At 39.8% G+C, this 14,504-nt stretch overlaps 1 protein-coding gene across 1 annotated transcript in view; it reads right to left on the bottom strand.

The window, feature by feature from the left end:
• Positions 1–14,504, bottom strand: part of CUL4B (cullin 4B) — a 34,392-nt gene continuing 19,888 nt past the window's right edge. The window contains exons 13-21 of the mRNA XM_063141930.1: positions 13,947–14,051; positions 12,499–12,609; positions 10,885–10,970; positions 9,400–9,507; positions 8,751–8,864; positions 7,543–7,648; positions 7,296–7,468; positions 4,691–4,843; positions 1–3,596 (exon numbers count right to left, since the gene is read on the bottom strand). Of these exons, the coding sequence (XP_062998000.1) occupies positions 3,501–3,596; positions 4,691–4,843; positions 7,296–7,468; positions 7,543–7,648; positions 8,751–8,864; positions 9,400–9,507; positions 10,885–10,970; positions 12,499–12,609; positions 13,947–14,051 (1,052 nt within the window). The 3' untranslated portion in view covers positions 1–3,500. The remainder of the gene's footprint in view (positions 3,597–4,690; positions 4,844–7,295; positions 7,469–7,542; positions 7,649–8,750; positions 8,865–9,399; positions 9,508–10,884; positions 10,971–12,498; positions 12,610–13,946; positions 14,052–14,504) is intronic.

Below are 14,504 nucleotides of genomic sequence, written 5' to 3'. Positions count from 1 at the left end.
TAAAATGAAGAGTTTAGCAACACAAAACTGTTTATTATTTATTAAATGACACAAAATACCTAGATAACAGACTCACTCTTTTTAAAGGACATATATTTACATTATTTACCAAAGAAGAGACTCAGTACCCATCCACTGACTTCTTATGAAACATTTGAAATATTTCATTTGTTTTTTTTGTACTGAAGGACGCAATGCTGACATGCCCCATTTGCAGACCTGTGTAAGTAGAACATTTCTATGCAGTGAACAAGCACAACCTCATATTCTAATCAGCCTACTGAAGAGGCTTTTTAAAAGGAACAGAGTTATTTCACCCTCCCCACGGTTCTCTGCCGCCTCCCCTCCCCTCCCCAAAACTCCAATGATACTCTTCTGAAGAATGACTTTATACAAAAAGTATATTACATTTTTGAATGCTGCTGTACTCTTAGAACTTTAAACATTTTTGGGGAAAAAAAGAAAAGAAAGGAGATACTCTTCCTCTTATCTGAAATCACTAAAAAATAAAAGTGGTATTTTTCAAATGCACAAAAACATTGGTTTTAAAGAGAAAGCGTTAGGACAGATGGTATGCTTTGGAGAAGTTAAGAGACCAGGACACACACATACACACAGAAACGCGGGCACACGCAAACACATAAAATGAGCATCTGAAAGACCCAAAAGGTAAAACCACAGCTAAAGTAAACTTAACAAGTTTCTACTTTTCTTTTTAATCAACTATATGTACTTTGGCACCTTTGTGTAAGCTATAGAACAAAACAACCTTTACAACACATTTGTCATTAGTTTTGAAACAAAACGGTCACTTCCTTAAATGTATTTAAACCAGCCAAAAAAAGAAAATTCATTTTGTTGGGTATAAAGTTTTTTCCCCTTTTGTTTAAAAAAACCACCCCAAACTAAAATATTTATCAGAATAAATGGCAATACCTTATAAACGAGGCCGCTATAAACTGCATGCAACAAGAGGAAAGATTTAAAAACATATGGCCAAGATAAGCTGTGTGGGTCACAGTCTAAGCCCACTGCAAAAAAAAAAATGTATTTATATCTATAAATATCTGTTATAAATATCTTTATGGCTCAATAAAGCAGGCACATGATCCCAGCAAAAAACAAATTGCTGGACAATATGGCTGGAAATAGTTTTTGCCATAGCTCAACAATCAGGGGCAGAGAGGGAAAATGATTTAGTGATACTCTCTGAGGAAATATCAGAGAATAAAGGCATAGCTGTTTGTTTTCTCCAGATCTAACACAAGCAGGCTCCATTAATGTTCTTGTTAGCCATGTCGTTAATCACTGCGTCTGGAAAAGATTGTGCAAAAATGAGATCATTGTATATAATGATCCAAATTGCCAGCACATCTCAAAATTTCAAAAGATGTCTCACTCCATGTATTGTGATTCTGTTCTAGCTGAATCCATGTTTGAAGATCAGACTCTTCAGGCCCCTTAAAAGCTTTTACGGCATAAACCTCATTTCACAGCTCCAAACACACCAAATGGCCCATTTTCAACGTCCCCCCCCCCCCCCAAGCTGCTTCTCTATATACAATTCTCTTTTGTTCTCTTAAAGTTCACTCAGGGGGAAAAAAATTCTTAAACCTATCACATACACGGGAAGAGAGTTGCTGCTGGTAAAGGTAGGTTCTTTAAAACACTTCCTGTGATGAATTCTTAGTTACGGTCTCCCCAAACGTTCCCACACACTCAGTTGCGCAAACATGTTTACCCAGTGTCCTGCATGTGAGTGGCAGGTTCATGTGCTGGAAATATCGCTCCCCTGTTCTAGATAAGCAAGCCAGGAAAGACTAAAAGTTTCCATGAGGTGCATCTGTATGGGGGAAGGGAGTAAAAGTCTGAAGATAAACCAATGCTAGATTTTCTTGCTGGGACTAGTCATGGAGAACCATGGAAGGTCAGCTCTGACGGGCAATAGTTATCAGTGTTGCTTCAGGCACTGATAAAACCCTTCAGCTTTTGTTGAATACGAGCCCTGATGGAAGTCTGAAGACAAAAGTCGAGAACGCATACCATTTTGAAAGCAACATTCAGAAAAGGAGGTCCTCTGACATAATGCAGGCAGCACAATAGGAGAACTAGAAGACAGTAAAACAAAAACTAAGCTAAGTTTGGCTTAGACTATAGATTCAGGGTGTAAAAAAGGGGGAAATCGTTGCTCCCAGATCGGTGAGAGGCTGCAGTGTTTTAAAAGTTGGATTTCACACTAGGGAGGTGTGAAAGAAGTTGCCTTTCACATCTTCCTAGGATTGTGCATGTTTGGAGGTTTCAAGATTCTTTGTAGCAACACCTGGTTAGATTATGTGAGAGGTTCGAGGAACAGCCCCTTGAAGGAGGGCAGGCGACTTGTGGGCCCTCCAGATGTTGTTGGACTACTGGGCATGCTGGCTGGGGTTGATGGGAACTGGCATCCAACCACATCTGGGGGGAGGGCACAGGTTGCCCCGTCCTCCCCTTAAAGCAAAGCTATTGCCAAGCAAGAGTGTTTTCTAATTGAAGAGTCATGTGGAGTCTGCAAAAGAAAGGAAGTATAAAACAGCTACTTCAAGTTCATGTAGTGTTTTTGTGGGGAAAGGGGGGGGAAAGAACCTCAAACCAACAACTGTGGTATTATTCACTTCTGCATTCAAGCAGAGGTAGAATATCCTTCCCTACAAATAATGGTAAAGAAAGAAGCAGGGAGGGAGTCCTCATCCCCATCAATGACAGCTTTTACATCAACAATGGTTTTTATTTTTAAAAGTACTTACATTTGAGGATGAAGGGAGTATCAGGAATCTAAACCCCTAAGCTTTCATGGTAGCACAAATCCAATCAATTTAGGTGGCTGATAATGAACGGTATATATATCTCAACCTTAGAAGCCCATTCTCAGGGGTGCATATTTCCTTTCCGACAGCTGCAGAACAGTTTTAGGATACTTGGGAAATATGAGGTTGACTTCTGTTATTTGGAGGGATAGCCAAAACCATACAGGCATTGCTGTTTGATAAACAAATCCAATAATTCGGTATAGTAATGAGATTTGCATGCAGTTTAAGCATTTTTAAAAGGCTATTTTTTAAAATAAAAAAAGGTTACATTTTACCCTTTCGTTGTTTTGAGATGGAAAAAGAGACAATCTCCGTTTGCAAAACAGAAGCTTCCCTTTAGACCCAGGGGACCAATGGAATCACAAAAACCAGATACTTCCTTACAGTTTTCTGCACATCATACTGAATATCATGCAAAGAGTTCAACAGCATTCTTCTTAAAAATGTAAATACTACTCTTTAAACGGGCATGTTAAAGCCACTGAAAAAGTCCACTCTACTATATTCCCCCCCACCCACCCATATGTTGCTTTCATTTCAGTCATTTGTAGTAGAAAAAGGTTAATTTAATGGGATCAACAGGCTCGTTTATCCACCAGCAACCAAGTAGAACATCAAGTGTGCAGAAAAGAAAAGAAAAAAAGGCCCATCGTGTGTTTATGCAATGTAGTTATATTGGTTGGGGTTCTCCTTGTCTCTTTCCATGTAGTCTCTGTCAATTAATGATTCTATTCTCTTCTTAAGGTCAGCGGGCTGTAAAGCAATTCAGAAAGTCAGCAACGATTTTTATGGTTCCCCCCCCCCATTTAAATAATAATAATTACTCAGTTTATACAGAATACATCATCAATGTATTGCTTTGACTGGATTCCTTTACGTGCATGCAAAGATTTGCAAAGGGAAAGGGGGTCAGATTCATGACCCCTTTCTATTCACAGCACAGGTGGTTTGGGACATGCACTTATGTCTACAAAAGCATCCTATGTAGAAGGGCAACGTCCCCGTGAAGCACAGAGATCCATGGCCCAAGTCCACTGTTTTTATGGGAAAACGTGTCCCCAGTAGTACTGAAAAGACACTATCATGCTGATTTACCCTTGCCTAGACATTCTTTTTTTGTCACTGGTTCGTTAAATCTTTCCAGGCTTTGCTAGGCTTGTTATTTAAGTGAAAAATGGTTTTGTTTTTGAGAAAGTGTTGTAACAAGCAGAGTATCTGTATGAATAATAACCTCTCCAGCTGAGAGCCCCCTCCCTCATGCTGCCAACTGTCTCTGCAGAGGCCACCAGTGAGGGAGGAAGCAGCAGCCAGGCACCTCTACATCGTGCCTGGGTCCAGCTCTCGCTGAGAGCCCCCCTTCCTCCTGCTACCAACAGTCTCTGCAGAGGCCACCAGTGAGGGAGGAAGCAGCAGCCAGGCACCTCTCCATCATACCTGGGTCCAGCTTCAGCTGAGAGCCCCCTCCCTCATACTACCAACTGTCACTGCAGAGGCCATCAGTGGGGGAGGAAGTAGCAGCCAGGCACCTCTCCATCGTGCCTGGGTCCAGCTCCAGCTGAGAGCCCCCCTCCCTCCTGCTGCCAACTGTCACTGCTGAATTTTGCAACTAAGAATGTAGTGCCTGAATTTGCTTTCCTTTCCCCCCTCCTCCCCCCCAATCCCCTTTCCTTTTGTGTCATGTCTTTTAGATTGTAAGCCTGTGGGCAAGGACTGTCAAGAAATACTTTTGTAAGCCGCCGGGAGAGCCTTTTTTGGCTGAATGGTGGCATAAAAATGCTTAAATAAATAAATAAAAATAAATAAATAATATATTGCTTATTGATAAAATAAGAACATCCATACTCTACCTTTACTGGGAATTTCAGCTGGTTGTACACTTCAGACACAAGCAAATTGTGGCTAAGCGTTTTGCGCATTTTCATGATCCTCACAATGGCAGCATCGATTTGGTATTGCCGATCCTGAAAGACTCTCTCTGTAGTGCTTGCTTGTTCCTCTACCTGCAGGAACAGTAAGTTTGGGGAAATATGCACATTAGAAATCAAAAGAGACCAAACTTTGTCATCCGCCCAGAGAGCTCCGGCTATTGGGCGGTATAGAAATGTAATAAATAAATAAATAAATAAAAATCTAAAAGTGAATGGGTTAATTTCAACCAGTAGTTCATTTGGTGCGTGAGAGAGAAACAGTATTGGTGTACAAGATTGACTTGGTACTGTTTTCTCTGAAGCGTAAGTCCATGTCCCCTAAACCCTGTAATGATTGGGAAAATATCCCATACTTGTTCAGAGATAATTATGTTGCTTCTACTTTTTGCCTTGTCTCTTAAGATGCCTGCTCCCATACAAGCCTTGCCTGTTCATCAAGGTCAACTGGAGAGGGCTGACTTTGGGTCTCCCAGCCTAAGCTTAAGCAGGCAATGACTGAGGATCGAGCTCACTCAGTAGTGGCGTTCCGCTTTGGAATGACCACCTCAGCACTAAGCACCAGGTGAAAATAGTTTTAAATTTATGCAGGTCTTTTAATAGGATGTTACGTTCTTTTTAGTGGTTTATTAGTCTATTGCTGCTTCCCTGGTTGCTTCTAAGAATTCAGCTTATGTTTTCTATTGCTTTTTAACTAATGCATTACATAAAATTACAAGGAAAAAAGAAGGGAGTGGCCTTCGCAATCGTCAAGTATAGGTAAGGAGTTCAAATTCCTAAAATATTTAGAACGCAAATTAACTTGTGAGATGTTTTTGTTAGTTCAATAATGTGCATTTACCAAATATGTACTTTTACCACAGTCATTATGTTACATTAATACATACAAAATGCACATGGTATTTTGTATGAATTAATGACATTGTATTTGGATTAATTCCGATGTCAGGATTTAGATTTTATTTATTTATTACATTTTTATACCGCCCAATAGCCAAAGCGCTCTGGGCGGTTCACAAAAATTAAAACCATCATAAAACAACCAACAGGTTAAAAGCACAAATACAAAATACAGTATAAAAAGCACAACCAGGATAAAACCACGCAGTAAAATTGATATAAGATTAAAATACAGAGGTAGAACAGTAAAATTTAAATTTAAGTTAAAATTAAGTGTTAAGATACTGAGAGAATAAAAAGGTCTTCAGCTGGCGACGAAAGGAGTACAGTGTAGGCGCCAGGCGGACCTCTCTGGGGAGCTCGTTCCACAACCGGGGTGCCACAGTGGAGAAAGTCTTCCTCCTAGTAGCCACCTGCCTTACTTCCTTTGGCAGGGGCTCACGGAGAAGGGCCCCTGTGGATGACCTTAAGGTCCGGGCAGGTACATATGGGAGGAGGCATTCCTTCAAATAACCTGGCCCCAAACCATTTAGGGCTTTAAATGTCAATACCAGCACTTTGAATCGGGCCCGGACCTGGACTGGCAGCCAATAAAGTTGTAAAAGGACTGGCGTAATGTGATCTCGCTGGCCAGTCTTGTTAGTATCAATTGTATTGTAGATATCACAGTATGTGCATTTTGTATGAATTAATATAACATAATGACTGTGGTAAAAGTACATATTTGGTAAATATATATTATTGAACTAACAAAAATATCTCACAAGTTAATTTACATAAAATAATGACACCTGACCTGGCTCAAATGTAACAGTGACAAATCTTGCTGTGGTCATGTGTCACCACCATTTTGAATGAGCATTATTCCATGATATGAAAACTGGACACTGTGGGTTGAACAACCCACTGTTAACCTACAATTAGTTCTTAGGTTAACTGCGGGTTGCTTAACCCACAATGAACTCATAGCGTTATCTGCGCATCATGGAATAACCTCAAATCAGAGGCTGCAGATTCAGATTGGTGGCAGCCTGTGCCTTGGCAAATCATGGATTAATTAACCCACAAGTTGCTGCCATTATGTGCGAACAGTACCATCAATCTTGTTTAGGGTCAGTGGAAAGAATATAAATTTTGTAACACCCTGACATAAGCATTTGAGACAAAACATGTTTTTTATTTCCAGATCTTATTCTTAAAGGTTGCTTTGCAACAGGAAGAAAACGAAAGCTAAACAGGATATTAAAACAATAAGCTATGGCTAATAAAGCCAACCACTAAGTGGCTCCTAGGCATGAATATCTCAACCGCGTAGCATCCAATGTGGATACTAACCTACAAGCTGGGGAAATAAGCATGGAATTAAATGTACAATGGAGTGCTTTTGTAGCATTTCTAATAATGAGCCAAAATCCCAATTTCTTGATGTCCCAAACTCAGAAGGCTTTGCATAAGCCCTGTCCCTTACTCCTGGCATATGAAATGGCTCCAGATAACTCAAACTGCATAATGGAAAGCTGAAGCCAATATGGTCGTGCCTGTATTTCCTCTGGCTGATTTAGGCACTGCCCAGGTACCAGCAGGGCCCAGAAAACACATGGCCATATTATGAAACAAAAATAGGTACCGTTTCTTTCATTTGGATTTGATTAATTTTTATCCTGAACAGCTTATGTCTGAAGTCATCGTTGCAAGTAAATTTGTCCCCGTCTTCCACATCTTTGCCTTTGGGGCTTTTCGTTAGCACTCGTGCCTTGCCACAGGCTAGCGATTGGAGAGTTCGCCGTAACTCTCCATCCTCTGCAAGAGAGGGGAGATAGTTTAGTATTTCAGTTGCTAATACTCGCAAGTCAAAAGCAGGATTCAATACTGACCTATTCCAGTAGCTTGCTTTATCTCTTCTAAACTGAATTCTTCACCTTCATTAAACATAAGAAGCACTAGAGTCTGAAACAAAGAGACTTGCAGCTCTTTTTTGCCCTATCAGGAAGAAAATAAAAATAAAACATTACTGTGTTGCCCTTGAAATCACTATTTTTAAATTCATTTTTATGTCATATGGGACATAGGGAAACAAATTGTTTAATTGATTACATGTAAACTGCTCTGGGACCCCTTTTGGTTGAGAAGCAGCATAAAAAGACTTCAAACAAACAGTTTGCAGAAGTAATATATGTAAATAGTATTCATATGATAGCTATGTTATCTTTATAGAAAAGTACTCAGGCCTAAGTACTTAAACATGTTTTGTGTTCCTTAACAAGTTAAGAGTTATATCTGTAACACTTAAAACCATGGGTTTAGGTCTGGCTATGAACTTGGTTGCAAACATGCAGCGGATTTCTGTTAATCATGGTTAAGAATTACATCTCTGCTGTGCAAACCCTGGTTAAGGCAGTTTCCCTACCTCTCCAGCTTATCTGTTTGCAAGATAATAAGCAGGTCTTATTATCTCCCTACAGTTCCCATGAGGGCAGGCTTAATTTAGCAGAACAGGGATATTAACTAAGATTAAGCCAACCATGATTAGAATTAGCCATGGTTAAACAGTAGGTCTGCACCAAGGCTTAAATATAAAATATGCTTTGTGGGGCATATGCACAACATGCTTCTGGGGCCATGTGATTTTAACTGAGGCTGGGAGTTCCTGGGAAACAGCACCAATTAGTGTAAACCTTCCTTTGCAAATCCATGCTCAGAGGGGAAAAAAAAAAAGGGAATCCAATTTTTGCAAATATATTCCCATTACTGTGGTGAATGTATAGGCATTGTATCTTGGTTCTAATGGTTCTAATTTATATTTAAAGTTTGCTGACTTTAGTGGAGAATGGAAAGTCATTATTGTGGGTATTAGTAAAAGGATTAATCATGCAAATCACAGTATGGGTCAGTGGCAGAATTGGCCAACAAGCGAAATTGAAGTAAACGAAATAAAAGGCAAGGAAATTGAACAGATGCTGGAGCCCACAAAATGTTTTCAAATGAATTACTACTTAAAAAGCCCTGCTATATTTCAAGGCTGCAAAATGGCTTGTACATGTGATAAACTGTTAATTCAAACCCCCCAGAAAGCAAACATTACCTCTTTAAATTCTGCTTTGAGTACACAGTGCCCTAATGTTGATTGCCACTGAAGTTTCCTGCCACTGTGTTTTCCTAGATAAAATGTCTTAAATATTTCCTGCAGTTTTACCATCTAAAAAGAACAGAAATATGACCTTCACTTTAAAGTAAGAAACAAACAAAAACAACCACTCCTTTATATATGTTCCTTCCTTCTCAAGTACATTTTCTTTGGCAAAAGGTGTATCAATACTGTATTCATATCTTGAAGCTTGTTTATCCAAGGCATTTTAACACTTTTTATAAAAGGTTTAAGAACATTAGATTTATTTTAATTCAAGACTTATAGTTTCATCTGTCTGAATCATGCTATCGAACCAAGATTATTAAATTTGCCTCTATCCCAAATTATTCCTTTATATGCTTTAAAAAATGAGACGTAAAGGAAACTTGAATTCTTCTTATATCACTTTGTGTTTCAGTCTTCTACATTTCCAGAGATTTTATTGTATGAGTAGAGGGAGAGGCAAGTGCACATTCAAATTACTCACCTAACCCGTTTAACCTAAGTCTTACATTTATTTTTATTTATTTTTACTTTTTACTCTTTTTGGAATCTGACGACTACGAAGTTCTTTCATTTTGGATGTCCTGTATAGCTGTCTTACCTCTGATGGCAGGTGGACCTCCATAGGCACATAGGTTGGCCAATAGCCCATCGTCAAGATATTCACTGTCAATTCAATGTTACCAGGTACATTCTGATTTTGCATATACTATAGGCAGAATGAAAAACAGAGCAAATGACCATACGGAACTACTATCAAGGCACAGGTATTTTTAATATATTTTTATTATTGTGTATGTATCCCGCCTTTTTCCTTCCAAGGAACCCAAGGCGGCGTACATAATCCTCTTCCTCTCCATTTTATTAGCTAGTGCATCATGCCTTTCCTGCCAGGAGCTCAGGTTTGGGAAAACTGGATTTCCCCATTTTATCGTCAAAACCACTTTGAGGCTAGCTGAGCGATGGTAACTAGCCAAGATCGCCATTATAGTGAAAAAGTGTTATCTTAAACCAAAATCAATAAGAAAAACAAAATTGTTTAAGGAAACTAATATAAGACAGTATAAAACAAATGGAATCATATATTCATAGAAAATATACAAATAGTATATGCTTTAAAATTTCAACATAAAATTAAAATTACCCCAAACGCATATCGACCCACACGGTGTTCAACAGTGGGAAAAGATAAAGCAATTTTTATAAAAAGTTATTGCCCCAAGTACAGAACTTCCAATAGGACCAAAAATATTGGCTCCTATAAATCTCCTGTGCATCTATCTCAGATACATCAGAAAGAGCGGGGGATTTGACGTTCCCTCCTGTCGTTACGAAGCATGACTCCCAAGTTGTACCCGCAGCAGAAATTGAGTCCTTAGGTGATGGCAAGATCGCCCAGTGAGTTTCATGACGACAGAGCAGACACTCAAATCAGTCAGGTCATTTTATCTGTGGACTTCATGGAATTTGGGGGTGGGGAGTGAATTGTTTCAAAATGTGGCAGCTGCAGGGGCTGCTTGTGAATTTTGCAGAAGGGGTCCCCCAACTGCAGTCCACATGGAGAAGAGCCTTCAGTGTGGTGGCCCCTTTCCTTTGGAACTTCCTGCCCCTGGAAGTCAGGCGGGCACTAACACTGTGCTCCTTCCGGTGCCGCCTGAAAACCGCTCTTTTCCAGCCATGGTTTTTTTATGGGCGCTCTGTTTCAAATGGAACCATTTTAATCCGCTGTTTTTAAATTTATTTATACTGTTTTATTTCCTAAGTTCACCGCTCTGGCATCTATTTTCGATATGGAGCGACATAGAAATATTGTAAATAACTAGAAATATTGCAAATAATAGAGCTCACTAGCCCAATTCCTTTATCAACCGTACTCTAGCTCCACAAATACATAAAAGGGTATACAATTTGGTGCACAGAATGAAGATTTGTATTTGTAACTTTCCCCCCAGATATTATTAGCACTCATTTTTGCCAAAACACAGAAATAAAAATCGTTTGAAAAACTAATATTGCAGCTAATTATGGGATCACTCTAAAGCCGTAGTACCCGCAGAAAGAACAACGTTGGCATTTGTATCCATACCTGCTTAAATTGTATCATGATGTCTTTAGAAAGCTCCATGTCTTTAAACATCCCTTCAAGTTTGCTGGTAAAAGCAGCTCCACATTCTACAGAAGGATAGTTGTATTGAAATTGCAGTTAGATTTGTTTTGTCATTGTCAACTTTAAAGTGTGTCATCGTCAGAGACCCCTTCTCCTCCAGAATAAGGTGAAAACTATGACTGCATTGTAATCCTGACTGAAGTTAAAATACACTGGGCCAAATTTTTGAAATTTGTACCTACTAGGGTCAACTCCAAAAGAGTAGCTGCATTAAAAGCATTGCATCATAGATGAGAAAAAGTGGAATGTAGCACCCTAAAATAACCACATATTTAGTTGGGCTGTTTGCACGTAACAATGGCAAATCGTGGGTTAATTAATCCACAATTTGTTGTGGCACATTCTGCAGCCTTATTGAATATTCAATCCCTGATTGGGGGTTGCTATGTGATGTCCGAACCTGGACGCTATAGGTTGTAGGTTAACTGTGGGTTGTTTAACCCATGATTAACCTATAATGTCCAAGTTTGGATGTCATGTAGCCATCCCCAAGTAGGGTTTGAATATTCAAAATGACCATGGCATGCACCCGACAAACATTGCAAGTCGTGGGTTAATTAACCCATAATTTCCCACGGTTACGTGAGAACTGTGTCATTGTGCTTGGAGTTTTGATAGGCTATAGTCTACTATAGATGCATGAAGTAAACACAGATACATTTATAGGCCACTTAATACATCCAACAAAGCAGGCTGTACTGCAAGGTGCCCTCCAGATGTTTTGGACTATAACTCCAACTGATACCAGTCAACATGTCCAGCAGTCAGACTGTAGTCCAAAACATCTGGACAGAGCCAGGTTGCCTACTCCTGTTGTAGTTTATGAAAGCTCGTGTAAAAATAAATTTGGTAAAGTAGGATTCATCTTGTCTTGGTTGCTTCAACTCAGTCTAGAAAAATCCCGATGGACCAAGGAAAAGACCGTTTTTTCCAGAAAGGCCCAGTATGAGGAGACAAAGCCCAGAATATTGGAAATATTACCAATCTGAGCCTGGGTTTTTCAGCACACTTATTTATTTATTACATTTCTATACCACCCAATAGCCAGAGCTCTTCCTCAGAAGTAAATCCAACAGAAAATCAACAGAACCTCTTTCCAATTTTGCTACTGGCATTTGCTTCAAAAGTTGACACAGTGTGTATAAATTAATGCAGAGAGCATGAACTGATCCAGAACAGATTGATCCAGAACTCAGCAGACACCTCCTGATATCTAGCAAGTGAAAGATCTCCATTCAGAGCAAAGTTGTGTCCTGATGAAGCTGTACCTAACATGGCATTTTGATTGGGGAAACCCTGCTTCTGCATTTTCTGTTTTCCCCCCAAACACAATGCCCTCAACACAGGTAAAGCCACCACTCTTAAAAACAAACTTTTGTTGAAGTTTGGATTACTAAATTTTGCCACGTGCTTCCCTCTGCAAATAAGTACTTATAAATAGCAGTCATATAAATAGCGTTCAGGAGCTGCTACGAAATTGCATGCACACACCCACACAGATAAAATTTATAGAGGCTAAACAAAAAGCCTTACCATGTTTGAGTTTGGAAAGCATGGATTTTTCAGCATCTACTGATGCACTTTTGCCTACTAATAGCCGCTTTGCTAGATCTTTTTTGTAAAAGGCCTCGAAAACATCTTTTCCTGGAGAAGAAATATAAGAGTCTTACTCAAAATGCAACCAACTCTTAACATTAACAATCAGCAACTTGTGGCTTCTGGATTCTATCTTCGCATCCTACGGGGAACCATTTAGCACCTCCAAACTGACCGAGATGGAGGTGAAGGCCAGCAGTTTATTTTGAGAGATGGCAAAGTGGAGAGGGAGGCTTGACCCACCACCCTTTATTCTCATCTCAAAGTGGCTCTCTAATAGAATTAGTTGTACGTCAGGGGCATGCACCATTCGTTCCCCTCCCCTCCCCATTCTTAAAGAACTGGTTACATGTATAAAGTGGTTCCAGAGGTTTGAGAGCATTAAGCTTGTGTTATCTTTGTCCAAAGAACCATCTTTGTCACTTGAGGCTCAAGAGGCCTCGGTGGCACGGAGTGCTTTCTACCAACTCCGGTTGGTGGCCCAGCTACGCCCCTATCTGGACAGGGATAACCTAGCTTCAGTTGTCCATACTCTGGTAACTTCCAAATTAGATTACTGCAATGCCCTCTACATGGGGCAGCCTTTGAAGACGGTCCGGAAGCTGCAGCTTGTGCAAAATGCGGCGGCCAGATTGATAGCTGGAACAGGGAGATTTGAGCATGTAACACCAATTCTGGCCCGCTTGCATTGGCTGCCTATATGTTTCCGAGCCCAATTCAAGGTGCTGGTCTTAACCTATAAAGCCCTACATGGCTTGGGACCACAATACCTGATGGAACGCCTCTCCCGACATGAACCTACCCGTACACTGCGCTCAACATCTAAGGTTCTCCTCCGAGTGCCTACTCCGAGGGAAGCTCGGAGGATGGCAACAAGGGAGAGGGCCTTTTCAGTGGTGGCCCCCCAACTGTGGAATGATCTCCCCAATGAGGCTCGCCTGGCGCCAACGTTGTTATCTTTTCGGCGCCAGGTCAAGACTTTTCTCTTCTCCCAGGCATTTTAACAGCATTTAACAACGTTAAGTTTGTTTTTAATGGATCCCAGAATTGTTGTTTTTAAATGGATACTGTTTTTATGTTTTTTTTAAAAAAAATTGTATACTTTTAATGTTTACTATTTTTAATTGTTGTAAACCGCCCAGAGAGCTTCGGCTGTGGGGCGGTATATAAATGTAATAAAATAATAACAAATAAATTATGCGATCTGGGGTATTTAACCTCAATTAGGACTTGAACTCTGATCCCCCAGACCCAACCCAAACTACAGCCATCTCAGCAAAGCAACTAGGAAAAAGCAATTAAACTTTGGGTTCAATAAGCCTTATGGAAGCTACTCTTGCTTACATGCGCAGCTCTTTAATGTGAAGATAAAGAACAACTCTTACCATAGATGAATCTAAATATAATCATAATTTTATCCAGCATCTTTTCGAGCTCTTCATCAGTGGCTTCTTTGTTGCCTGCACGAAGCTTTGAATCTACATACTTAGCTAAGGGAAAAACACAAAAAAACAAAAAGGACATGTTGGGATTTGAACATGCACTTTTGAAAAAAAAAAAGTCTTACATCTTACTTTTAAATTTATTTATTGTGTTCATATACCACCATTTCCTGAGGCTCTCTGGGTGGCTTATAAGACAAAGCTAAGAGCAATACAATACAGTAATAAAGTAAAAAATAATATAAAACCGTACGTTTAAAACAGAATAAAATCAAAGTAGTAATCAAGATAAAATCTAGCAGCAGCGCAAAGATAAAATGAAAGGCTAAAAAGTAACATAAAAAAAGCCTGACACTGAAAAGTCCGCAATGATCTTCTCTGGCTCTGCAAACTCCACTGGCCCATTTTCAGTTCTAATAGACAAAACGTGCAGACCATATTAGACTGCGTCTATCAACTGTCTTGTCACAGAGGCAAACAAAGTGGAACAATGCTGTGCTT

The sequence above is a fragment of the Elgaria multicarinata genome, chromosome 15, assembly GCF_023053635.1.
Source record: "Elgaria multicarinata webbii isolate HBS135686 ecotype San Diego chromosome 15, rElgMul1.1.pri, whole genome shotgun sequence".
Taxonomy (NCBI): domain Eukaryota; kingdom Metazoa; phylum Chordata; class Lepidosauria; order Squamata; family Anguidae; genus Elgaria; species Elgaria multicarinata.
The sequence above is the reverse complement of the archived record's forward strand: the minus strand, read 5'-3'. Positions and strand labels throughout refer to the sequence as shown.